Here is a 26,028-nt window from a genome sequence, read left to right on the forward strand (position 1 = left end):
TCACTCAGGATCTGGCCTCAGAGATGGAGGCCGGCGTGCTCTCTGTGAACACGGTCACAGTCTCCCTGGGAGACAGACATCAGATGTGGAAAACGACACCCACACACATGAATGGGCCCTGAGATCGGGCTGGGACAGGAGGGCTGAGCCCCGTCCTCCGCATCCTGGGCTCTTCCACAACAACCCGGACGAGAGGGCGTCCTTCTGCTCCCGGTGGGACACCCCAGTGTAGGCCCGGGAGGCACAGAGCCACCGTCCTGGTGAGCCCCTCCCCACCCCCACGCACTCCACACAGACACCGTGACTACAGTCGCAGGTGGTCCTTCGGGACCGCCCGTTGCAGAAATGGGGGAGGATGGCTGGGTCTCTCTCTGGGGCAGGCCCCGGACGCCCCTTCCCGTAACCTGGCCCTCCTCCTGACCTCAGGGGCGACTGGATCCGCGTGGGGCTCTGCTACCCCCAAGGCACCACCTTCTCCATCCTGTCGGACGTGCACAACCGCGTGCTGAAGCAGACGGCCAAGACGGGCACCTTCATGCGCACCTTACAGATGGACAAGGTGGACCAGAGCTTTCCGGGCAGAAGCCACTTCTACTGGGACGAGGACTCAGGGTGAGGAGCCCCACTCGGCCCTGTGTGGCTCCCGAGAGCCCCCAGCGGGTTCCCGGCTGGCGGCGTAAGATGCTTTGCTAGGGGCTTCCATTCAAAGGCCGATGGCGCCATCCACCAATGACATCCTCCAGGCTGCCAAGCTTGGGCGTAAACATTCTGTAAAACACACACAGGGGCTGTAGGACACGTGCCTGTTTCAGGAGCAAAGTGAAAGCAGTGACTCTCAGAACGGAGAAAATGCGGAGCGTTACCTCCGATCCTCACACACCAGCTGGAGCACGTGATGTCACCCCTCGTCCGGGGGCGGGGGGGACGAGGAGGGAACGGAGACGGATCAGCAGGGGCCTGCCCAGAGGCCACAGCACAGTCTGAGCACCCCTGGTTTCGAACCCTGGCCATCTGTTCCCAAAGCCCCCCACCCTTGTGCTAAACGGCACCACGTTCTACTCAGGAGACACAACAGGGATGGCGTGTCTGTCTGGAGATAGGGAGCTATTTGGTCCCCTCCCCTAAAAAAGAGTAAGTCTGACATCTCAGGAATGCCCGCACATCTCCGAAGCCACGAGGCTGTTGACAGCCAGCCCCAGGGGAGTCCAGGGAAAGGATCGCTTTGCAGTCATTTTCCCATTCTTTTTTTTTTTTTTTTTAAGATTTACTAATTTGAGAGAGAGACAGAGAGCACAGAGGGGACAGGCAGAGGGAGAGCGAGAATCTCAGGCAGGCTCCACGCTCAGTGCAGAGCCCAATGAGGGGCTGGATCTCACCACCCTGCCATCAGGACCTGAGCCGAAACCAAGAATCAGACGCTTAACGGACTGTGCCCCCCAGGCGCCCCCATCTTCCCATTCTTGTATTGAGGTCGAGGATAAGGAAATCCCTAGCAGGTGCTCTCTCTGGAGATGAAGGTTATCAATCTGATTAGAGAGAAATTCGAATTTGAAAGTCGGAGGCCTGAGTAAAGTGCTGGGGTGGGGGCCACGGATAGCACCCCTTTCCTCGCGTGACTTCTCAGCCACCGTGGGGCAGACAAGGCGGCCGGCGAGGAGGGGACGGCGTCTGCTGGTAAAGCTCCTGCTGTAGCACAGAGCTCCCCATAACGACCCCAGGCAGCAGTGAGCGACCGTGGACGCCCCGCAGACAGCCCACCCCCAGGACGCAGGGCGCGGGGGGCAGACCGGGCTGCCCGGCCTCCGTGCCCGCAGTCAGGGCGCGCTGATGACGAGGCTGTGCTTCAGTTCGGTTCCACGCCCGGGGACCGTGAGCGGGTTACAGGATGCTGGTTCCTGTGTAGAAGCCCCAACCGTCGGCCTTCCCCAGTTCTCGGGGCCCCTCTGCCCGGCCAGCGTGTGTCCCCGGCGCCACCAGCTGTGTGGGGTGGGTGGGGGTCGCGGCATCGGGCTGGTTGGGCCGTGTGGGCGCAGCCAAGGGCCAGCCCCAGGGCCAGCCCGCGTCACATGTGCCAACAGAGGTGGGAACCACCCGAAAGCTCTCTCCGGAACCGAACCAACAGCGATAAGCCCCAAGTCAGTGCCTTGGCTTGCTCGCCCTCTGAGCCCCTGCACCCCCCGGGCCACGTTGGTTCTCGCCCGGAAGCGAGAATCAGTTCTGGCCCGGAGGAAAGCCCGGCGAGGAACTGTAGCACGCTCCCGAGCCGGCGCCGTGAAGGGACAGACCGCCCGGCTCTGTCACCGTGCGGCTGGGGGGTCCTGGGCAAGTCACCTGGCTTCTCTGAGCCATGGTTTCCCCGTCCGAGAAGTCAGGACGGTAGCAGTACCCACCGCCCAGGACCGTTCGAGGGTTAAGTGAGATACTGTGTGACTTTGCGGCCGGCGCGTAGAGCGGGGGGTCCACGTTAGTGTTGTTCCCTTCATCCGATGCATTTATCTCTCCGACCGCAGCGACCGACACAGACACGGCCCACCGGCCACGCTAACGGGGGTGGGGGGGGAGGTTGGGGCGCGCCCTTGGGGGAGGAGGGGGAGGAAGGGGAGGAGGAGGGCTCCCACACCAGAGCGAACCGGCCGCGCTCCCCGCGTGCAGGCTGCTGTTCCTGAAGCTGAAAGCGCACAACGAGAGAGAGAGGTTTGCCTTCTGCTCCGTGCGAGGCTGCGAGAGAATCAAGATTAAGGCTCTGATCCCCAAGAACGCGGGCGTCAGCGACTGCACGGCCAGCGCCTACCCCAGGTTCGCCGAGAGGGCTGTCGTGGACGTGCCCATGCCCAGGAAGCTCCCTGGCTCCCAGCTGGTGAGTGGCGGGGGGTGGCCTTTGCCCGTACCCGGGCCCAGACCCAGGGAGGGCCCTTCCTGGACATCTGCCTGGCCCCCGGCCGATGCGGTGACTTCCGTACTGGGGGATGCGGGGGACGGCTCCCCAGACCCAACAACCGCGCCAGGCTGGGTCTGTTTTCCAGAAGACAAAGGACCGCTTCTTGGAGGTGAAGATGGAAAGTTCCGGGCGGCGCTTCCTCCACCTCATGAGCGACTTCGCATACATTGAAGTGAGTGGCTCTGGCCCTGCAGGGGGCTGGGGGACTGGCTGGCCGCGGGGTGGGGCTGTTGTCACAAGCCTTCCTCCTCCGGGAAATGGATTCCCCGGTCATTCTGGAGGACACAGGTCCAACATGGGGGTAGGGGGGAGGTTGGCAGGGTCGGGTCCTTCTCCAGGCTCCCAGGGAGCGCCTGCCTGGGGCCTCTGCTGGCCTCTGGTGGCTGCACGCGGTCCTCAGCTCGAGGACACACCCCTGCATCGTCTGCCTTGTCTCCACGGCCTTCTCCCTGAGTGCGGGAGCCCCGCACCCCCTGCCTTCCTCCCATAAGGACACCTATCGCTGGGCTTAGGGCCCATCCTAAATCCACCGGGATCTCACCTCCAGATCCTTAATGTACCGACATCTGCAAAAACCCCTGGTCCACATAAGCTGACTTCCACAGTCTCCGAGTGATGGGGCCGTCATTTGGGGCCCTGCAGAGGGCTACAGAGAATGGATGGAGGAGGGTTTTGAGTTTGGAACAGCTTCGCAGGCAGGCTGCCCTCAGGGTCCACATGGGAGCCACGGAGCAGCAGAACCCAGGGGCTTTGCCGCCCTCGGGCCCCCACGTCACAGCCGTGTTGCTTTGGGCCTGCAGGTGGATGGGATGAAGCACGCCAGCGCAGAGGACGGCCTCCAGGTGGTGGTGATCGATGGCAGCCGGGGCCACGTGCTGAGCGAGGCGAGCTTCCGGAACGCCATTCTGCAGGGCATCCCGTGGCAGCTGTCTGAGCATGTCGCGGCCATCCCCGACAAGTGAGTGTGCGCGCGGCAGACCCCGGGCTAGGCCTCCTCCCCGGCCAGTCGGGTCTGCGGGAGCTCGGGGCGTCTCCGCAGCGAAGGGCCCGCCCGGCGACTCGTGCCGGAGCCCAGGCCGTGCTGAATGCAGGTCAGGCCGAGGCGGCTGGGCTGCCCGCTTACAAGTGGGAGGCCTGGCCTGGCCCTCTGCCCGGACCACGACACACTCCCAGCATGATCTCACCCTCCCACACTTCCAGTTCCATCCAAATGCTGGTGGCTTTTGAGTGCCTCCGGCCCAGACCTCTCCTCGGCCCCGGACATTCCTGTCCGACTGCTCCTTGGGCAAGGCCATCTGGACGTCTCCTCTAGGTCTGACTCTCGCCATCTGTTGTCTTCTAACCTCCCAGACCAGCCCCTCCTCCTGCTCGCTCTGTTTTGGTTCATCAGCACCATCCCTGCAGACAACTGCACCAGAGTCTGGGCGTCCTGCTCGACTCCCCCTTCATTTCTCCTCTGTCCCCGTGTCCCCATCAGCCCACTTGCCTGAGCGCCCTCCTGCTGGTGCTCTCGGTGGCTGCCCCGCAGGCCAAATCCCCGGTCGGACCTCTGGGCACCAGCACCCCGGCTCGGCCTCCTACCGGGCTGGCCCGTCCGCCTCCGCCGTCAGACCCAGCCTCCCTGCGGACTGCTGGCTTGAGTTCTTAACTGTACCTCCTGCGCCCTCTGCTAGAAACCCCGGGACTCCCCAGCACGTTCCCAGTCTAACACACACGCACGTCTCTGGTGAGGTCTCTTGCAGCGCAGCTACAAGGTTCTGCTTCTACTGAAGCACTAGTCTTGGTCGGACCGGGGACACGGCTGCTCCCGGATCCAGGGCACATGTGCACTTCTGAGTGTGGGGCCCACGTCTAACTCAGAGGTGCGTTTCTGGCTAACTGGGTGGAGCATCCACTCAAGAGCCAGGAGCTGGCGCGGCAGGAAGCCTGAGTAAAGTGCTCAGTGCAGAACCTGCCACACAGGACGTGCTTAGGAAGTATTTGTCGGTGAGAATGAATGTACTTCGCTGAAGCTGAGTGTGTGATGGGCGCGTCACATCAGAGAACGGGGGCTCTGCTTACACTCAGTCCGACTCAGTCTCTGCGTCACCCCCCACTAGAAGCTTCTTCAGCATTGCACATTCGTGCAGAAAGATCAGATTTACTGATTTGGGGAAAACACATTTTTCATCATGAGATCCGTAGTTTTCATGCCTTTTTTGGCCAGAGGATTTCTTCTTGAAACGAAACAGGATGCGGAAGTCTGGAACAAGAAGGGAAAATGCAGAGCCGCTCTGTTTAGGGGAGGGGCAGAGGCATGGGACCACCCCCCCGGCCCCCCGCCCAGGGCTCCTCTGGGCCGGGGCAGTAGCCCCGTGTGCCTTGCGGGACGAGCCCTCACTGAGAACCTGCTGTGAGCCAGCCCTGGGGCAGCACCGGGTGCCCTACCAGCAATTGGGTACCAGCAGCCCCCTCTCTGACCTCCTGCAAAAGAGCAAGGAATGGGGCAAGGCAGGTCCTACCCGCTGTCACCCAGGCCTGCCCTGCACCTTCCATCCTGTCCCCGGGCCGCCACTGGCCTCGGGGTCCCAGGGAAAGGAGGAGGCAGCTGCTCCCCCCGAGAACATTGAGAATGGCTTTTACGAGTGGCCTCCGTGCTGCTACCCCTGGGAATCTCCCCGCTGACAGGTGCAGGGGCTCACAGGCCGGGATGGCCTCACACCAGGCGGACAGGGACACCTACAGTGTGCAGGAACCCTGTCTCCATGTCTGGTTCCTGTGAGCTAACCTAGGGCCCTGTCTGGAGGGCACGACCTGTGTTTGGGGTCACCCCAGCAGGAAGGGACTCCCGCCTTTGCTCTGAGCTGGAACAGTGGCGAAACCGCCTCCTGGGCACCCAGCCCGAATCCAGGGGTGAGGATGTGTTTGCAACGCTCCCTCTCCCTAACAGGCTTTACCCCCCAACCCCTCAGGCCTCCTCCCAGTCCCCCCGAGAGCCGCACGCAGCCCCGGCTCCCTTCCCATCTGTCCTGAGGACAACAAGCCCTTGTATCTGAGGAGTGTTCCTTCTGCTTCCAGTGGGACACAAATGGGGGTGACAGTGGGTTCCAGAACTCTGTACAGTCTCTCCATGTCTGGACTGTGGTCTGTGGTTATGGGATTCCTTTGAGATGTGAACTGGAAGCCCCGCTAGGCTTCTGTTCCTGGGGGAGGTGCTCACTTCCTCCTGTCTGGCCCGGCAGGCTGAGTCTGCCGCCAGGAGCCTGTGTTCCCAGCACTTTGGCCTGAACACAGCCAAGGCAGGGGAGCCTTGCTCCAGAGCTGGGCTTTTGCAGGTTGGGAGCGCCAGGCTGGGAGCACCCCTAGCTCCGGGCCTCTGCCCCCCACCCCCGAGCACGGCTCCCCTTGGACAGGCCCTCTCACACACTTACTCTTCTCCCCATTCTCCCCATTTGCAAACCCAGCCGTAGCGCTGTCTTGCCTGAGCAGAGGGAAGGGACGTGAAGGCGGAGGTTAACCCTCCCCTGAGTGTGTAGTAACCCCAGGGTGTGGCTTTCTCTCTAGTCCTAACCAGTAAGAGCAAGCCGACGTCCCTCCTCCACGTGCCGGCCCGGGAGAGGTGTGCTCTGCGCACCTACTCTGTCCTCACTGGGGCCAGACCTGCGCGGGCAGCGGGCCGGGGGAGAGCAGGCTCAGGGATGTGTGGGAGGGCTGCTCAGGATGTCGGTCAGCACACGGCATATGGGACGGGCTGCCCTTTCCCAAATCCCCGGTCGGACCTCTGGGCGCTGCTGACTGCCCCCCCGCCCCCGACTGCCGCCACCGCCCAGGAGGAGCCCTCCCTCCGGCCCCTAACGTCCCCTTCTCTCGCGCAGCTCCATAGTGCTCATGGTGTCCAAGGGAAGATACACCTCCAGGGGCCCCTGGACCAGAGTGCTGGAAAACCTCGGGGCAGACAAGAGCCTCAAGCTGAAAGGTAAGTGGTCTAGAGGGGGTGTCTACCGACTGGGCCCAGACGCCCGGGGCACGGTGGCTGCTACCCCCGTGCTTCCCACCAAACCTCCGGATCCTCAACATAAGTGGTGGCCTTCTGGAATGCATGGGCGAGGCGCCGCCTGTCTCCATGCCACACGGCAGCTCCCTCTCAGGGCGCGGCCAGACACTGCAAGAGACTTGCTAGAGCGGTTCCCCCGTCCGCGTCTGCTCGGCAAGTGCCCCCTGCTTTTGAACAAAAGTATCCGCAGAAAAGTGGCTTGATCGGACCGTCGTCCCAGGTCCTGCTGCTCAGCCGGGCAGGGCCCACATCCTCCTCCATGCTCAGGCGGTCGTCCAGCATCTGCATGGCGCCCTCCAGTCCGCGAAGCTCTTGTTTGTCCCTCCCTGCCTGGGAGAAAACGGAAGCCCGAAGAATCTAGGTGGCTTGTTCAAGGTCACCCTGCACTTCGGAGACAAAGTCCAGCGCAGACCCCGCAGGGAAGAAGCCAGCCCGCCCAGAAATGCCACCTGAGACTCACCACCATCACCGCAGGCTGGGGGGGCGGGTGGCGGTGGTCCCTGGGAAGTCTGGGAGGGAGGCAGAGCGAGTCTGTGGACACTCATGTCCACCGTGGTCCACGTGTGGTGTGCAGCCCCGCCCCTTGCTGAGCATCTTATAATTCATGAAGAACCGGGGCATTCGGTGCCCTTATTCCCATTTCAGATGGAATTAGACACTTCAGTAACTTGCCCAAGATTCGAATTTGGATCCGAATGTTTCTAGTCCAGACCAGTCAGGGCCGTTGGCTGCCATGCCATCCTGACCACGAGAAACATCTAACGCTGGTCGCCCATCATAGGGGACGTTAACTCCAGGCAGCTCCTGGAGAAAAATCAGGAACCATGAATGAAGGCCCTTCAAAGGAGCCGAAAGAGAACCCCAGGGAAAGAGAGGTCTCTTCTCCAGCTCAGTCCTGGAATCATTTTGGGGCCTCTGTCCTTTTAATTAAGACCCTGTTGCCAAAAGCTGACATGCCTAAGGTGACCTCAGTCGAGTGGTGCTTTCCCAGTGGTGAGAAGTGTGTGCCGGGCGCCGGGCTGGCCGTTCCCCAGTGTGGACGTGCAGCCCCACGCCCCTCAGACGGTTAAGCTCTGAATGCAAGAGGGAGACCGCTGTGCGGGGCCGAGGCCTCGACGTCTGGTCGGGCTGCTCCGTCCACTCTGTGCCTGGACAAAGTCCTTCTAAGGCCACAGCATGTGGGAGCGGGGGAGAGATCTCGTAGAGGCGCCCATCCTTCGCGGACAGATGGGGACGCTGGGCTTCTGACAGGGGCCGGGGGCTCAGCTCGAAGGTGGCGGGCGCTCCTGGGAGGTGTCCTGTGTAAAGCAGAGCCACCACCCCAGGCGGCTGGCCCCGAGGTTCAGGTGACACCCCGCGTGCCCCCTGCAAACGACACCGGGTACCGTCAGCAGCCGGGCAGGGCTCTCCCGTGGGGCACCGAGGAGGAGAGGGCTCCCTGGTAGGGGCGGGGGGATGGCGACGGGGAGCCCTGTGAGGTGATGGGGTGTGGACGTTCTCTCGGGGCTTCTGTTCACGGGACCCATCCCTCCTTTCCAGAGAAGATGGCATTCGTTGGCTTCAAAGGGAGCTTCCGGCCCACCTGGGTGACTCTGGACACGGACGACCACAAGGCCAAGATCTTCCAGGTGGTGCCGATCCCCGTGGTGAGGAAGAAGCAGCTGTGAGGAGGCCTGCTCGCGGTGCCACCCCCGATGCGCGGTGACGGCGGCCCCAGGCGGCGGCCCCTGTCACAGCAGCATCAGCCCTGATGGGCCGGGGGGGCTGTCAGAGATGCCCGGTGCTGCCCACCCCCCTGCAGCCCCCACTCGTGTCTCCCTGCAGCCCCGGGGGGTGGAGCTGCCCACGCCGGAGACCTTCTCTTCCCTGCAGCTTCCTGGGTGCTTCTCTCCTGTCTGTGCCTCTGCAGGGGGAGGGGGCTGCGTACCAGGAGCCCGGGCAGTGCTGGCAACCGGGTCTGCTTCGGCGGGAGCCCCGGTCCAGCCATTTGCAGATCCCCGTGCTCTCCAGCACGCGTGGTAGTGGGTGGAGACGGGAAAGAAGAGACTGGTCTTCGGTCTTGGGGAAATCTCTGTTCCTGTAAGCAAGCACCAACCTTGTGGGGTTAGGAGCCGGCGTGTAGACAGCACTCGCCAAGGTGGGACTGGCTCCCCTCAGGGAATGGGCGAGCCCTGCCTCTGGAGGGGTTCAGCCTTTCCGGAGACTTCAGGTCATGGGATGGGGGGAGGACTAGGTGACTTCTAGAAGTTGTGAGATTCCAGAAGTCTGTGGCTTTTCCTACCGCACATAGAACCCAGCTGTAGATGAGGAGATTCTTTCGGGCCAGCGCCTGTGACGCGGGGTGCCTGGGGCATGCAGGGTTGGGGTGGTGAGAAGCCAGGCCTGTAGTCAGGGGCTTGCAGGCTGGGGGCCCAGGCGGTCAGGTATGCACGCCCTCCGATACCAGGTAGAGAATGTGAAGGGGGGACGATGAGGACCCACGCAGGTGCCCTGCAGGGAAGGATCCCGCAAGCTTGGGTGGGTCAGGAAGCTTCCTGCAGGAGGAGGAAGGGGGCCCACAGGAGGGAAGGGCAGGGCATCTTGGTGAGCAGAGGGGTTCGGAGGTGCAGCCCTTCCCGCCTGCATCTGCCAAAGCTGGTGACTGCAGGTCACCCTCTGCCTGTTGCTTGCTGGCCCACTCACCACGGCCAAGCATGCAAGGGAGGGTGGGCTGGGGGGGCTTATATCGCCCCCCCGCGGGGAGCACTTTGGTCCCCAGCCAGCCCCCCTCTGACCCCGGACGGGGGTGGAGCTAGGTTGAGAGAAGTGAGCTCCTGTTTGGGGCCTCATGCGCTCTTGAATGGGCTCACCCCTCAATGAGCCCGGGGTTTCAGGGTTGGAAAGGACCTTAATGATGACCTAGTCCCAAACCCTCATTTTTTGGATGGGGCACGTGAGACCCCACACAGCCAGGCGGGGGGCCGGGCCAGGAGCCCCACGCCCAGCACCTGCTGCCACACCACATTGCCTCAACAACTGGCCCCAGAGTGTCCCGCACTCCCGAGGGAGCCCCCCAAATGGGGCCAAGCCCCCTGGAAGGAAAAAACTGACCAGAATAGAGAGAACTAGCTGGTGGCGGTTTCCCTCCTGGCCTTCTGTGCACACAGCGCTGCCCTCCCGCGGGCTGGCGGCGGCCCTACAGCGTCCACGCTGTTCCAAGCACCGGCCGTCCCTCGAGAGGGCTCGCGGCCGCCACGACCCTCCCACTGGTGCCCCCTGGTCTGCACGCCTGCAGGCGGGGGCCGGGGGACTGTGTCGGGGCACACTGCCATGGTTCTGGTGAGCCGGCGTGGCTGCTCCCGGGGGCCTGCCGAGCTGTGGGGCCCACCGCAGGCCCTTCAGCTACTGCTCACCACCCTGCAGAGAGCTCCGGGAAGGAGGGACGCTCCCGCTCTCTGTTGAGGTCCCCGGGTCACGGGGGGCTCCATGGGGAGCTGCGTTTTCCCCTTTCCTGCGCCAACCACACACCCTTTCTTCAAAGAGGGCCTTCTTGGCTCCCTGTGCCTGGCTGCACGCATGACACTCGGGCAGGAGGCCCCCTCCCCAGGCTGAGCCAACACCCCAGTTCTCCCAGCGGCTCGGAGGTGGCGGAGGGACGTGGCAGCTGCCCAGGCCCTACTCCCGGGCAGGCCCCTTGCGGGCAGCTGCACAGCCCTGCAGAGGGGAGCCGAGATGACCTCACGTTCGCGGCTACGGTTCTGCGGGGTTTCCAGACTCTGTCACCACGACGGGTCTCACACTGTGAACCACTTAGGATGTGATCACTTCGGGCGGCCAGGAACGCGGACTGTCCTTGGTTCGGTTACTTTCCAAAATGACGTATTTGAGAATCCTCAGAGTTGTACGTATTAGACATACGTAGGATCTGCGCACTTTCTCTCTGCCACCGTGGCCGCAGCTGGTGGCCGGGCGCGTTCTTGGTGGCACGGATTGTCTTGTGGCTTGGAAAACTGTCCCTACGGTTCTTTCTGTCTGTCAGCCTTCGCATGAGTTGGGCCTTTAGGGTAAAGGACACTCCTCTGAAATGCTTGTCTCCTTCCTGTTGCCGAAATAGCGGGTCCTTTTTCGGGAATTCGATGTGTAGTGTGATTTGTATGTAAACGTTTCCTTTCGGCGCCACCAGGAACAAAGATGTATTTTCTATTTATTTATTATATATGCACTTGGAGAAGTCATTGTCAGAGAAACGAAGAATTGTCTTAAATGTCGTGGGTGGTGGGTGTGCTCAGAGCCTCTGTGGGCGGCAGAGGACCTTGGCTCTGGTGTGGAAAATCTTGCTGTACCATAGTAAACATACAAACGATCTCATTCTCCTGCCTGCTTGTTTTGTTTTCCATGAACGCGGCCCTCATTTTAAGCCAGATACCTAAGGAAAATAAGATTGACGAAATCAGCCTAAGTGCCTCTCTCATTTCCCAGAATAGTTACGGGCCAACGTCCTATCCGTGCCCCGCCCCGAGGGGGCGCCCACAGGAGCTGGTGCGGCTGGTCCCGCGAGAGAGGCTGTCGTGCGTTCTTGTGCCCGGCCAGGCCCAGCACGTGCCCTGTCCTCCTCGCTCCCCAGCCGTCCGGAAGCTGTCAGGGCAGCTCTGCCCCTGGGGGAAGCCAGGAGGGGCCGACAGGGTCTTGGCTCGAAGCAGGACTGTCTCTTCCTCCTGGACGCCAAACACAGCATCCGAGGACAGCGTGCAGGGGGAGAAGTGGTCCGAGCCCAGCTGCCAGACAGGACGGGGCAGAGCCAGCCTAGCGCGGGCCCCGCGGCCGCACCGGGAGGGGCTCGCAGGATCTGGGGAGGAGAAGGTGAGAAGCGGAGCCTGGAACAGGGTGGCCAGGGAGTGTTGTGAGCTGCGCCGCCCCGCAGGCTGCCACTAGCCACACGTGGAACCTCACCTGCAGGCGGAGGTCACACTCGCACGTTCCTTGAGCAAACGTGTGCAGCCCCTGCTCCAAGCCGGGTGCTGCATAGAGCGGGCATGAGAGAGCCCGGGGCTGGCAGGGGTCAGTGAGTGGGCCGCGGGTCAGCGACCGACGAGGGACGGGGACACGGCCCGGGTGGACAGAAAGCTGGCAGAGGTGGTGGACACGGGTCGGGGAGCCGCATGAGGGGGAGGCCAACGGGCCGGTTTCAGGGCCCCCCCACGTTTGATGGTGGGGGGCGGTCCCTAGTGACTTGGCAGCCAGCAGTGTCCCTGCTCGAACGCACACAGGCCCGGTGACAGGGGAACGACCCCTGGGGAGGGGCGGGGGACCAGGCGGGGCCCCAGGAGACCGCAGCCGCCGGCCAACCCAAGAGCCAGCGTGCAGAGAGGCGGGGGCTCTGGGGGCTGTCCGGCCTTCGCTCCTCCACCCACGCCTACAGGGGAGTCCCTGTGCGTGTGGAGACAGGCCAGCTTAGTGGGGGCCGGGGCCGGGGCCACAGGAGGGTCTGCAGAAGGAGCAGGAACTAAGGAATGAAGAAGGACAGGAAGAACACTCCGACAGGGAACGGCGCTCGCAGGCCTGGAGGCAAAGTCTGGGGAGACAGCACGAAGCGGTGGGGGGCTCTCCCTACGCGCCGGAGGGAAGGAGAGACGGTGTCCACTCCGAGACACCCTGCAGTGGCCTTGAGAGGTCAGAGTTCAGACTGCCTGAAATGCAATGGCATGGAGTTGGAAGCAGGATTGGGGAATTTTGTCCTCTCATCCAGGGGACAGACGGGGTGGTCCCCGACCTAACGTGTGCCTGCGTGTCCGCCTCGTGACCCACCACTGCGCCACCCACTTGTCCCCTGCCTGGCCCCAGGCACACAGAACTCTCACTACTTCTCACCCACCCAAGGCACCCAGGGCCCCCCCATGTGACATGTGACCTGTTCCCTGTACCGGGCACACGCTTCCCTCTTCCTCCTCCGCTGGCTGATGCCTGCTCTCTCCAAGGCTGAGTTCCACACAAAGCCTTCTCTGACCCACTTGTGGCCCTGTGCACCTTCCTCCTTCCTCCCCCAGGACCCAGGGCCTGCACCCCCACAGCGCACACCCTGCCTCCGGCTGTCACTCAGCCCTCCCACCCGCCTCACGCAGGGCGGGACCACCCGACTTCCCACAGGGGGCAGAGTTGGGCACTGTATATGTGGTATCGAATGTCGAACGAAGGCATCAGCAGACCCGGTCTCTGCCCTCTTCATGGAGGCCAGGACCCAGCTGCCCTCTGAGCGCACGCTGAGGCCCCCTCCCCCGGGGGCAGGGGAAGGAGAGGGAAGCGAGAAGGGGGAGGACCTCGGAGGCGTGCGGCTCTGCTCCAGACCACATGACACGGAGAGTGTCGCCTTAAGCAAATCAAGGGAACTTTGGATTTCCAGCTCATATAAATGTTACGGTTATGCCACACTGTAGCCTATTAATATGCAATAGCATTATGTCTAGAAAAGCCAATGTATACACCTTAATTTTAAAATACTGTATTGTGGGGTGCCTGGGTGGCTCAGTCAGTTGAGCATCTGCCTTCGGCTCAGGTCATGATCCCAGGGTCCTGGAATCGAGCCCTGCATTGGGCTCTCTGCTCAGCGGGGATCCTGCTTCTCTCTCTCCCTCTGCCTGCAGCTCCCCCTGCTTGTGCTCTCCCTCTCTGTCAAATAAATAAATAAAATCTTTAAAAAGATTTTTTAAAAATTAAAAAAAAAATACCGTATCCCTAAAAAACACTAGCCCTCATCTGAGCTTTCAGGGAGTCATCACCCCTGATCACAGATCACCAGGACAAATATAATAATGGTGAGCAAGTCTGACATATGACAAGAAGTGCCCAGCTGCGGCGCAGACACGTGAAGCTAGCAGAGCCTGGAAAGATAGCTCCAACAGACTGTGATAGTGCACAAACACCTTAGGTCCCCTTGCTAACAACTGAAGACCCCCAGATCCCACCAAGAGAACGACATTAAGTAATTTGCTGACTCCAGGTTTACCCAACAAATACTGGCTGCTTGGGTGTCTCCAGTGTTTGGGGATCACCTCTTCTCTTAGTCAATGAACCTGCTCAAGCTCCCGTGATTGGGAGAAGGTCAGCGCCACCCCTCACTGCCGAGTCCTGCCCGCGCACACACGCCCATGCACACGCACACGCATGCACACCCATGAGCCTCTGCTTCTCCCATGCACACACGCCCATGCACACGCACACGCATGCACACCCTTGAGCCTACGCTCAAGTGTAATTGCTCCCATGCACGCACGCCCATGCACACGCACACGCATGCACACCCATGAGCCTCTGCTTCTCCCATGCACACACGCCCATGCACACGCACGCATACCCTTGAGTCTCCGCTCAAGTGTAATTGCTCCCATGCACACACGCCATGCACACGCACACGCACGCACACCCATGAGCCTCCGCTGCTCCCACGCTGCTCCCACACACTCACGTCCACGCACACATGCACGCACGCACACACATGAGCCTCCGCTGCTCCCATGCACACACGCCCATGCACACGTGCATGCACACACACCCATGAGCCTCCGCTGCTCCCATGCATGCACACCCATGCAGACGTGCATGCACGCATGCATACCCATGAGCCTGTTGCTCCCACACACACACGCCCATGCACACATGCACGTACGCACACCCATGAGCCTCCGCTGCTCCCACACACTCACGCCCATGCACACATGCACACACGCACACCCATGAGCCTCTGCTGCTCCCACACTCATGCCCATGCACACCCATGAGCCTCCGCTGCTCCCATGCATGCACACCCATGCACACGTGCGTGCACGCATGCACACCCATGAGCCTCTGCTGCTCCCATGCATACATGCCCATGCACACGTGCACACACACCCATGAGGCTCTGCTGCTCCCATGCATGCACGCCCATGCACACGTGCGTGCACGCATGCACACCCATGAGCCTCTGCTGCTCCCATGCACACATGCCCATGCACACCCGTGCACGCATGCACACCCATGAGGCTCTGCTGCTCCCATGCATGCACGCCCATGCACACGTGCACACACGCATGCCCATGAGCCTCCACTGCTCCCATGCATGCACGCCCATGCACACGTGCACGCACGCACACCCATGAGCCTCTGCTGCTCCCACACACTCACGCCCATGCACATCCATGAGGCTCTGCTGCTCCCATGCATGCACGCCCATGCACACCCATGAGCCTCTGCTGCTCCCACGCACACATGCCCATGCACACGTGCACGCACGCCCATGAGCCTCTGCTGCTCCCATGCAGAGCTGGCCTCTGCTTCGGACCTCCCTTGTCTGTTCCTTTTCCCCACTACACAATGACCTCGGGGGGAAACACAGCCCCTTTCCTTCTTGAACCCCCCAAATTATACGAACACAGGGAAGTCACTCATACGCAGCAGGATTTTGCTGAAGGCTTGGGAATATGGCAGAGCAACAAACTAAAATAGAAAATTAGTCATCATTGCCGCAAAGTTTGTCCGCCTCCCCCCCCCGCCCCGCCCCCCGAGGCACACACCTTAAGTGAATTCCTGGGTCCGGCTGCTGCGTCTGGGAAATCAGAATGCTTCTCACCTTATCCAAAGCATTGCTGCTTCCCTCCACTAATTACACTTAAAAAAGAAAATCAGGCAGGGCGCCTGGGGGGCTCAGTTGGGTTGAGCGGCTGCCTTTGGCTCAGGTCAGGATCCAGGGGTCCTGGGATCGAGCCCTGCATCGGGCTCCCTGCTCGGCGGGAAGCCTGCTTCTCCCTCTCTCTGCCGCTCCCCCTGCTTGTGCATTGTCTGTCTCTTTCTCTCTGACAAATAAATAAAATCTTTTTTTAAAAAGTGGGCTAAGCATTTCTTTTCTTATCCAAACACTCATCCGGGTGCTCTGTGGAGCAAAGACGATTTTCTCCGGGCCACCACCTCGAGCAGCACCAAGGATCTGCAGAGCCCATGACTGTGGTGGCCCTAACATGATGGAGCTGTAAGCACACTTGCCTCTTGCAAGGACCAGTCTGTGCAGCGGGGCTTGGTGGGGGCAATGGGTGACAGTTACCCACGTTCTGAGCAGGTGCTGCCTGAGTCGTCCCTGAAGGATGCGTGGAGAGGGCTGTTCGGGGCCCCATCACTCACCTCCAGACTAGGGAACGGAAGGCGAGAGACTCTGCCCAGGGGGCCTTCCCTGACAGAAATTCCAAGAAGAGAATGTTTCCCCCCCTCCAGGGGTGCAGCCCCCAAGCCAGCGGAGGGCTGCCAAGAGAACCTCTCTTGGGGAGATGGGGAATTTGCAGGAAGACAAGACTGACATTTCACTTCTCAGCTGGATACTGCTGAGCCCCAAACTCACAGACCCCCCAGCTGCTGCCCACGTGGGGAAGAGCGTCCTCAGGAGAGCTGCCCTGTCTCCCTGTCACTTGGGAGGGTAGAGGCTGAAGATGTCTCTCTGCTCACCTGGGGGTAACTGAAGGAGGACCCAGTGAACACGCAGTTCCCAGGAGAACGGAGTGCAGCCTTTGCATAGATGGGCGGCCACCTCTGGGCTGGGCAAGGACGGAGCTTACCCCCAGCGTGAACTAGCCTGAAGGCCGCTGCCCCAGATGGCTGCCTGCTCCGATTGGGGGACCCTTACTGGAAGGGGCTGTGGGTGCCTCCAGAGGCAGGAGCTGAAGGAGAAAGTGGTTTTACCAGTGTCCAACTGGGAACTGTATTGCTCAGATCAAAGTAGGCAGGACAGTATCCGGGAATAACCCAGAACATGTCCCAAGCCAAAGAGCCAACACTCGGACACGTGCCCTAACAGAGGGCATCCGAGGACATCTGCAACCGCACAGATTGGAGAAGGCTTGTTGCCCCTCCTCCTCCAGCCCCCAGCTCTGTGCCCCACCCTGTAGGAGCCAGCAGGGATGGGGGGGCTCGGGACGCGGAGCAGGAAGAGGAGAGGGTGCAGGTGAGCTGGCTGCAGGGCAGGAGGAGAAAGCTCTGGTGTGCTGAAGCCCACGGTGTGACTGTCCCGACAGGGCCCATGGCAAGCTGCAGAGCCCGAGAGTCCCGTCCGTGGGAGCCCTGGTTCTCACGAGCTGGCGTGAGCGGGCTCCAGCCCATCGCTGGCAGGGGGCTGAGGCAGCAGAGTGCTTGGAAGGCAGCCCTGAGGGAAACACCCATCTCTGTGCCGGTCTCTGCCTCACAGCAGACCCTCCCAGAGCCGAGGGAAGTGGGTGAGGACTGCACCCCCTGGGCAGGACCACGTTCTCTCTGGTAGCAGAACGAGGCTGCTAACATGGGGACTTGCCTCGTGGTGTCTTTTAAAGTGGTTTCTTGTCCTTCCCAGGCCAGAGAGAACACAGTATATGTGGCTGAATAAAGACAAAGTTGGGGATGGGGAGTGCTCTCCTGAGCAATAACCCTGAAGGTGAAGTCATCAAGATTGGTTGACAGCACTCCGTGGAATTACTAAAGTTTAAAATCCTAAATAATACTGGAGACAAATCAACGGAGGAAACGAGCTTAAAATGGATCTCCCAGGTAGAAGTAGGTATCTGCGGACATGCTGGGCCCCTGTGTGTGCTCCACCCCGCCATCCTCGGCCCGCCCAGGGGCAGCTCCCTGCCCGACTGCCCGCGGGGCTGGCCGGCGAGAGGCCCCTTCAGGAGGTGGGGGGTGCTGGCTCAGGGAATGAGGGTCACTGCTTCCCTCCTTGCTGGGTCTCTGTGGGCTGGCGCTATCCCTCTAAGCAAGCCAGGGCCCTCTCCCACCGTCCGCCTGGGGCCCAGTAACTGCCCTCCCTCCCTCCCGGCATCCCCAGGCCTCGGGCTGGTGACTGCTTCCTGTGGTTGCAGGCCCAGGCTCTTTGCCCCACTCCTGGCTGTGGCCCAAACTTTACTCAGAGCTTGCAAGTGGCCCCTTCATGAAATGATCCTTCCTAGGGCCTCCTGCTGGACTCTACTGATACTTGATACACGAGGTGCTCTTACAAAGTTTACGTAGGCAGGTGGCGGGGGGGCGGGGGGGGAGCCAGAAGGAAAACCAGAAGGGGCCATTCACAGAAGAAAACGTACAAATGGGAAATAAATACATTAAAAAATTCAACCGCAATTATATGATGCCGATTGAAACAACAGTAAGATGCTGTTGATCACCCATCAAACTGACCGCTAAGGGACCAGTACGGTTACTCGTAGACGGTGATCAGATGCTTGGTGCACATTTCTATGAAGTGATTTACTGTTACGTAAAAGTGATTCGAAGATGTGTGCAAAGTTTGGCTCCAGAATTGTGTCCAAGAATGCATCCTAGCAGAGGGCTATGGGGGTGCGTGAGGACCGGTGACTGGGGCCTTCGCTGCGGTGTTTGACACGGTAACGGAAACTCTGAAACAACCCTAATAGTCAAAAATCAGAGGGTGGTTAAATTGAGGCATGTTCCCTTTCCCAAAACACAGATTAAAAACGACTATGGAAATATGGACAATTATCAAAGCTGGTGACAGGGACCGGGAACCCAGCAGACCTCGCACACGGTTTTGTGTTCGCGCACCTTCACAACAGTTCTGTGATAAAAGGCGTCTGAAAGTCGGAAGTGGCCGGTTTAGGGAGTATTTAGCATTACGAGTCAAGAGCCTTAAAAACAGTCTGTTTTGGTGAGCTACTAAGTACTTATGGGGCATTGACCTGGGCAAACAGAGCCTGGGTATCAAACTGCTCATTCTGGGATTCTTTGTACTCATTTGACAGGGTCGAAGAAGCCCAGTGTTCAGCTACACGGAACGACTAAATAACTTACGGTCTGCTTTGATGAATTATCAGTCCTCGTTGAGATTCTGTTTCCGAAGTTTGTGGCGACACCCCGCTCCCTCGCTGGTGGAGTCAGCGGCAGAATCCCTGTGGGTTACGGGTTCCAGGTTAAACGACCTTGGAGTCCAGCTGGTTGGCATTCCCCACCTCGGACGTGTTCACGCACACGCACACGTGCACACACATGCGTGCTCACACGTGCACGCACACACACACCCTCCGGCTCTGACACCCCACACAGGGCCACGCTCCCACAGCCACCGGCCGCCTCCCTCCCTCCGCGTCCATCCTGGCCATGCCCACTCGTGCCCCGGGCCTTTGCACCTCTTCCTCCCTCCTGGTTCCGCATCTCAAAAGCCCAAAGAGCTAGCAGGCAGTGGCAAACTCCTCCTCAGGGGCTGTTCCCTTGTTTAAATTCCTTTGGGGAACGCTGGTCTGGTCCAACTGTGGCACAGAGAAGTGACAGATACATACACGGATTCAAAACTGGAAGTAGGTGCCCAAAGGCAGAAACTACCACCCTTACCCTCAAGGGGCTCTAACGGAGGAGCAAAGACCTCAGGGAGTCTGTAAGGAAGGTTCGTTCTATCCTAGGGGTTTAGGGACCCCTCTTGGCTTTGGAAAGGAGTCCCTCTTGCTCTGTTTCTTCCGGATCCTGGTCTGTAAATTCCAGGCCTGGCGGAACTCATCGCCCGTTTATAGAAGAGGTGAGGGCGAGGGACATCAAATATGGCACTCAAAGTCATCCAAGTCAGGGCTGAGGCAGGAGGCGAGGATCAAAGAGGCCCCCGGGTATCCAAGCCCACGGCGAGAAGCCTCACTGCCGGGATGAAGAATGCCGGCTGGCCTGGCCGGGAAGAGCAGATGCAGAGCGGACCACATGTCCCCAGGAATTCCTGACATTCCAGACGGCAGCTCGCCCTGCCCACGCTGCTCTGGGCCCCAAATCTGTGGGCTCGGATGCTTCACCTCGAAAACTTCGGCAGGCTTCTCTGGAGGACAGAGAACTGCCCTGGGTTTGCCAGGCACCGCGCTCCAAGCCTGGAACACCCTGCCGGCCGGGCCGCTCTAGTCCATCCAGGGCTGGATGGAATCTGAGCGGCAGGCGCACGCACGGAGAAGCGTGGGTCAGGTCAACGAGCCCTGTGGGGAGTCGACCAAGCGGCCTCGGCTACAGCTCAGGTGGCCCAGGTGGAGGAGGCCCCGGAGTTTCTGGCCTGTGATACTTGGTGGGACCTCCTGAACGGGCCCACTAGAATCCCTGGTCCTGCAGATGGCATCGTCAGCCTGTGGTCCACCCAGGATTTGGGATTTGACCACCTGGCCCTGGTCTTCGCCCTTTGCGGGATGAAGGCCCTGCCAGAGTGCAGGCCCTGGGCCACACAAGGATCTGGGAGTGCAACACCAAGGACGCAGGCCACCGCGCTGCATGCAGCGTGCGGGGCAGACGGCCGTCCTGCTTCCGAGGCAGTCTCTGACATCCCCTCTGCCACCCCTTAGGGAGCTGTGCTACAGGGCGAGCACAGCCCCCCAGGCAGCCCTGGTGCCTCCCCCCAGCTGTGACTGGGACAGTTGGGTCAACCCCCACGAGCCTCTGTTCACTCACCTAAGAACCCCAAACGTGGGAACAGCCGGCACACACGGAACGTCGTGTTGCGTGCTTCCCGTGGCTTTGCTCACTTAAACCCCGTTATTCTCCCAGGAGGCGGGAACTTTCAGCCCCCTGGGCCCGGGCCGGGTGCTTACTGAACGTGCCCACAGTGCCGCAGCCTGGCAGTGGGGGGCTGGGGGGTCCAACTGCAGACCTGCGCTCTAACCGGCCCCACGCAAGCCCGTGGCTCGGGGGAGTGAGCGAAATCCAGTGTGCCAACAGCCTGCACACAGTGGGTTCTCAGAAGGTGGTGAACGACACCGAGCATCTTTACCGCACTGTCTCCGCCGAGAGAGGGACTCGCCTGCCTTGGTCACCTTACCCGTCGCCCTCGCAGTTCCAGGAGCCCGCTGGTGTTCAGTGAGTCCTGGGTGAGTGAGGGGACTGGCCGCGTGTGGGAGCAGCCCCTTCCCAGGCAGAGCCTGACTGCCCGGGTTCGAATCCTGCCTTTGTCAATCCCTAGCAGTGTGACCTTGGGAAAAACCCTCCACTTCTCCGTGCCTCGGTTTCCTTGTGTGTAAAGCGGGGGGAACAACCCAGCATTGCCTGCCTAGGGTCACTGCGAGGACGAACTGCATTAGTACGTGTGGACGACACAAGGATCGGAGTCTTTCATGTTCCAAAGAGGCAGTCGGAGGAAGAGGTGTGTTCACACGTGCACAGATGCCCGGCAGGTGCAGACGGAGTGACGGGTTCCTTAGGACAGGGGCTGATGGACTCCCACCCCAGGGAGGCAGCCCGCGGGCAGAGGCCGGTCTCTGCTGCCCCCTGGTGGACACACCCCTAACTGTTGGGCGGACTCTAAACAGGAGACCCTGGTTGCTTTAGAGGGTCTGGCCACCTGGCTGCCCCAGCAGTCCCTAGCTCTCGGGGCTGGACGGTGGAGAGAAGGAACAGTTCACCGACAGGGTCCCGTGAAGGAGGCGGAGCCCTCGCTGGCCCTGCCACGGCCGGCCAGCCCCTGCCCCCTCGGCTGGCTCCGCGGCGGGGCGGGTGCGAGGCTCCAGGGAGGCAGGTAATGGGAAGGTGTGGAGGTTCTCAAGTCCGAGCCGAGTTTCTTGTCGCTGCGGTCATCATCCTCCTCCTCGGCCCCCAGCCCCAAATGAACTGGAGGGTCCGACTCAGCTACTCTCCTCTTCAGGCTTCTCCTTTCAGACCTGCATCCCCAGGACCCCCGGTGAAGAGCCCGGTCCCTGCCCACCGCAGCGCGCCCTCGGCACTGAGCCTGGGACTCACCCAGTCCAGTTGAGGGTCAACTCACGGCCTCACCACACGGAAACACTTCGCCAGATTTCACACTGTGCTCAACAAAGGACACACACATTGCAAAACTAGGAGAGGGCAGACTCCTGTCCTTGACCAAACTAGTCAGGCTCCCCTGAGGATTCATCGCAACCAGGCCCCTGGCTTGGCCTGCTGAGCCCAGTTTTGGCAGAGGACCCTGCTAAGTCAGTCCAGTACCTGCCCCCGACCCTTGACACCCAAGTCCTGGGCCTGCCTTCGGTCAGAATCCCGTGTGGCCAGTTTAGCAAGAACGCCCAGCCTTCCAACAGGTTCCTCTCACCCAGCCCTCGGGCCTCCCTGCTGTTTGCTGCGTTCAGCGTTGGGGGCACACCCTTGCTCTCTCTTTTTTTTTTAAAGATTTTATTTATTTGAGAGAGAATGAGAGAGAGCACATGAGAGGGAGGAGGGTCAGAGGGAGAAGCAGACTCCCCGCCGAGCAGGGAGCCCGATGCGGGACTCGATCCAGGGACTCCAGGATCATGACCTGAGCCGAAGGCAGTCGCTTAACCAACTGAGCCACCCAGGCGCCCCCCTTGCTCTCTTGAATAACGTCTTCCTCGTCATTTATAACAAGTGTCCAGCACACAATTTTTGTTGAACAGAATCTACCAATCGATTTGAGACAAAAGAACAAATCACTTTCACAGGAGGGACTTTCAGTAAGCACAGACAACACGAAGCCCCCCTAATATTCAAAGGCACGCAAATTAAAATAAATTACTGTTTTATATGTATTGAACTATGGCTGGCATGTAAGTGATCAGTAAGTGTTTTTCTGAACAAATAAATACACTAATGAATTAAAAATAATGCCCCTTTCTGGTCCGTGTTTGGCAGAATGGGCAGAAGAGGACAAACTCTCATATATTGCTGGTGACGGTGCAAATGGATATAATCCTTTTGGAAATAAAGTGACAACACACAACATGAACATGTCCTTTCTTCCAGTAATCTTGAAGCCAAGACTAAAGGACTCATCTTCAGGGAGGCAAGGAACGAGTTTCAGTTTAAGATTGTGAGGAGCTAAAAAGAACTCAAACATTCAACAGTTTAGAAAGAGATACAGGGAGCACTGATCCAGCCCCGTGTGGGGGGCTTTACACCTGCGCTTGGATTTATCCTCTTCTGACACACGTCATCGGAGAATCAGACAAACCAGATGGGGCCGGGGCTGGTTAGATCAGCAGCAGAGCCCTCTCCAAAGCAGCTCTGGGGGAAAGTTGATTACAAGGACCCAGAGCTCGCTCTCAGAATCCTGAGTCAACCTAAACAGTCAAGGCCCAGGAGGTCAGAAATGCAGGGCAAATCTAGAAACTTCACCAAGAGAGGTTCTGACGCCTTCACTCTAGCTGCTCATCTCTCAGTGACTCAGCCACCGGGTCATTCAGTCTCTGGCGTGAGGGGCCCACGTCCGGGGCAAATGGCCACGACCAAGGGGGTGCGGGGTAGGGTCACTCGTGCGAGCCGGGTGGGCTTGGGTTGAAGCCAACGCTGCCAGAGGGGGATGCGTGGACAGTGAGGTGAAGACCGTTAACAGAGCCATGCTTGGCACCGTGGTCTGGCCCGACTTTCTCCCCAACATCGGTCTGGTGAGTAAAATCAAGGCACAGCAAAAGCATGGGAGCATCACAGCGCTGCTAAGCATCAGACGTGAAGTCTGTATGGCGATGTGGACGCTGTATTACAATAGAAAGCTAAGTGGTAAGAGCTGAAGAGGGATTGGTCTTTCTGCCAGGACAGAAAGTGCAGAGATCATGCTCTGAAGGACATGTGGTCAAATGACAGGAGCTTCGAGAGCTCGGCGAGGTGTTGGCGGATGAATTTCTTCCTTCTATAGAGATCTCTTAACATCGCTGTCATGTTACCTTAGTAAAAATAAGGATTTCAGTTCTTCCTCTGGAAGCAAGAACCTGGGAAGTCAGGGAGTATGAACTGTGAAAACAGAGGATGACTCGACCCCACGCTTCTCCAGCGTGGCCTCACCGTCCACCCTCATCCCTGCTCTGATTCCATCTCTAACAAGGTCAACTGTTGTCAGGTGTTGTTTTTTTTTTTTAACATTAACTATATTTTTTATGTACAGCATTAAAATCTGACTGATGCTGGTTGCTGTGCTTGGTGACCCCCCTCCACCATGTGCCTGCAGCGAGCGCCTCGCCCCCCGCCCCCGCCCCCTCGTCCTGCCCTGGCCAAGGGCAGCACCCCACATTCTGGGCACAGAAGACTTGGTTTTCCCAGAGTGAAGCAAAGAACACTCCAGCCAGACCCTCCCTGAGGGGAGCCGACGGTCCAAGGTCCACTGCTAGTGTTTTAAACTCTCCAAAGATGTGACAAGTGGCTTCCAGGAATGGTGGTCACCCCCTCCCAGTGGCACCGTGGGGAGGAGCCGCCTAATCCAGGACACTGGGTAGAAACCACAGGAGCGCAGAGCCTGCCTGTCAAGCCAGACCGCACGCAGCCCTGCCTGGGCCCCTGCTGGTCCTGCTCAGCTACGGAAAAGCTGAGGGACGGCACCCTGAGCCCTTGGATCACAGCTCCAGCGAAACAAAACAACACTCAGAGGAGCAAGGGGAGTCAGAATTCACCTAAAATAGATGCTGTGGGCCAACATCTGGGAAACGCTGTGTCCACTAAGCATGAACAAGAGGGGGAAAAGCAATGAACTGGCAGCCATCCAAACATTTGGAAATTACCAAACAACAACAAAAGAACAAATACACTGATGAACACAGAGAAATAGTCCATTCTGGGGGAAAAAAATATAACCCAAGGGGGAGATTCTCCATTTGGACTTTCTGAGTTCATAAAATTTAATAAAACCTTGAATTTTAATAAAAACAGCTCACTGAGATTAAAAACAGAATGAAATGAAAAAAAAAAAAAACAAAACTCACATCAGAACTAAGAAAAAAATGGGTGCCCAAAACCCCAACACAAAAGTAAAAGACAAATGTTTCCAAAACGATAAGGAAAAAAAAAAAAAATCCCTGAATCTGCAATGGAAAGTAACACACCATCTTTTACGAGAATTCAAAAAAAAAAAAGGAAAATCAACACTAAGACTTCCTAGCAGAATTACTGAATGTTCTCATTGAGGAAGGATCCCCAGGAAGCTGAGAGAAAAGGCAGTCATTATGAAGGAGAGAGAGTGGCTGGTCTCAGACCAACACACATAACACGGTTCACAAGGATCGGGGCAGTAGGAGAAAGTTTGTGAACTCCCTGCCTTGATTAGGGGTGCATACATGCTACTGAAATTGGTAATAAAAAACAGCAAGAGGTTTAACATAATCTGTAAAGGAAAGCACCAGAAGTACTAAAAACCAGAGAATAACCATCAGAACCCAGAGGGCGTGAGGACAAAGGGAGGAAGGCGGTCTACCTAACGAAGCTCTCGTGTCTCACAGGCGGTAGACAAAAGCTACCACGCAAGCGTATTGGATCAAGACATTAACACCAACACGAACAGGCAAGACTGAACTCTCATTTGCAGGGATCTGCATATGTCCCGCCGCCCTCTCTTCAACACCTCTCTCTCGTTGGCGAGTCTGCGGATCCAGCCCGGCGGGTCGCGGCAGCTCCTCTCCACGGAGGCTGCCCAGCTCGCCCATCGGTGCCAGGGGCTGGGCACAGGTGCGGCTGGCTGGCATCTCTAGCTCTGCGGGGCAGCCGAGGCAGCTACGGGGTCTGCATCTCTGGCGGCGGCCAGCGCAGTGCCCGGCGCCAGCGAGGATCTGAGCCCCATCGCTGGTGAAGGTGCAAGGGCGCAAAACCGCTCGGGACAGCAGTTTGGCAACACAGACCAAATGTTACATTTTGTTTGTTCTAGCAATTCCACTGCTAGGAATTTGCCCTTCAGATATAAAGTTACCAAAATATTCTGGCAGCTCCACGTACTAAGGAAAAACCCAAGGGTCCACCAGCAGGCAGTATGCGGGTCAACTGTGGGTCACCCCTCACCGCCACGCCGCTCACTGGGGCCACCCGCAGCTGTGGCCTGAGCTACTGAAATACTCTCCAACTTGTCCCTCACACGCACCGGGGGCCCCGCGCAATCAGTTCTTCAGTGCAGCCAAGTACAGGTGGGATGGTCTCTCATGCTCACCCCAGCGCAGCTCAAAATCCTTCAGGGTGCCCCAAATTCCTGCCAGGCCCCGTGTACCTCGTCCCTCTTCAGGCGGGTGTTGCACTATGCCCCCGACTCCTCGTTGGCTTCCTGCCATCCCTCCTCTGCTCCTTCTAACCACAGGGCCTTTGCACAGACGGTTCCTCTGCCTCCTGCCTCAGGGAGGACCCCTCTGACCATCTGAAGGTTCCCCCCGCCTCCACCCCCACCTCC

At 59.3% G+C, this 26,028-nt stretch overlaps 1 protein-coding gene and 1 long non-coding RNA gene across 5 annotated transcripts in view; one reads left to right on the forward strand and one right to left on the reverse strand.

Annotated features, from left to right (window-relative positions):
* The window catches only part of CEMIP (cell migration inducing hyaluronidase 1), a 135,590-nt gene extending 125,097 nt beyond the window's left edge, over positions 1-10,493 (forward strand). For 2 of the 3 annotated variants that reach the window (XM_045899302.3, XM_064569787.1), the window contains exons 24-29: positions 427-612; positions 2,653-2,857; positions 3,024-3,110; positions 3,739-3,896; positions 6,793-6,893; positions 8,511-10,493. In XM_045899302.3, the coding sequence (XP_045755258.1) occupies positions 427-612; positions 2,653-2,857; positions 3,024-3,110; positions 3,739-3,896; positions 6,793-6,893; positions 8,511-8,638 (865 nt within the window). In that variant the 3' untranslated portion in view covers positions 8,639-10,493. The remainder of the gene's footprint in view (positions 1-426; positions 613-2,652; positions 2,858-3,023; positions 3,111-3,738; positions 3,897-6,792; positions 6,894-8,510) is intronic. The other variant, XM_064569788.1, reaches the window with a different exon arrangement.
* LOC135361518 (uncharacterized) lies at positions 589-23,843 on the reverse strand. Of its 2 annotated transcripts, none has more exons than XR_010404798.1 (3): positions 19,079-23,843; positions 18,744-18,841; positions 589-768 (listed from the first exon to the last, which is right to left on the reverse strand). It is a non-coding gene; the product is annotated as an uncharacterized LOC135361518 (long non-coding RNA). The 2 variants fall into 2 exon arrangements; XR_010404797.1 differs by lacking the exon at positions 589-768 and adding an exon at positions 11,241-11,376.
* Positions 23,844-26,028: the final 2,185 nt, after the last annotated feature.

Source organism: Mirounga angustirostris, unplaced genomic scaffold (genome assembly GCF_029215605.1).
Source record: "Mirounga angustirostris isolate CCGP_5_RB_7025 unplaced genomic scaffold, mMirAng1.0.hap1 SCAF_9, whole genome shotgun sequence".
Lineage (NCBI taxonomy): Eukaryota > Metazoa > Chordata > Mammalia > Carnivora > Phocidae > Mirounga > Mirounga angustirostris.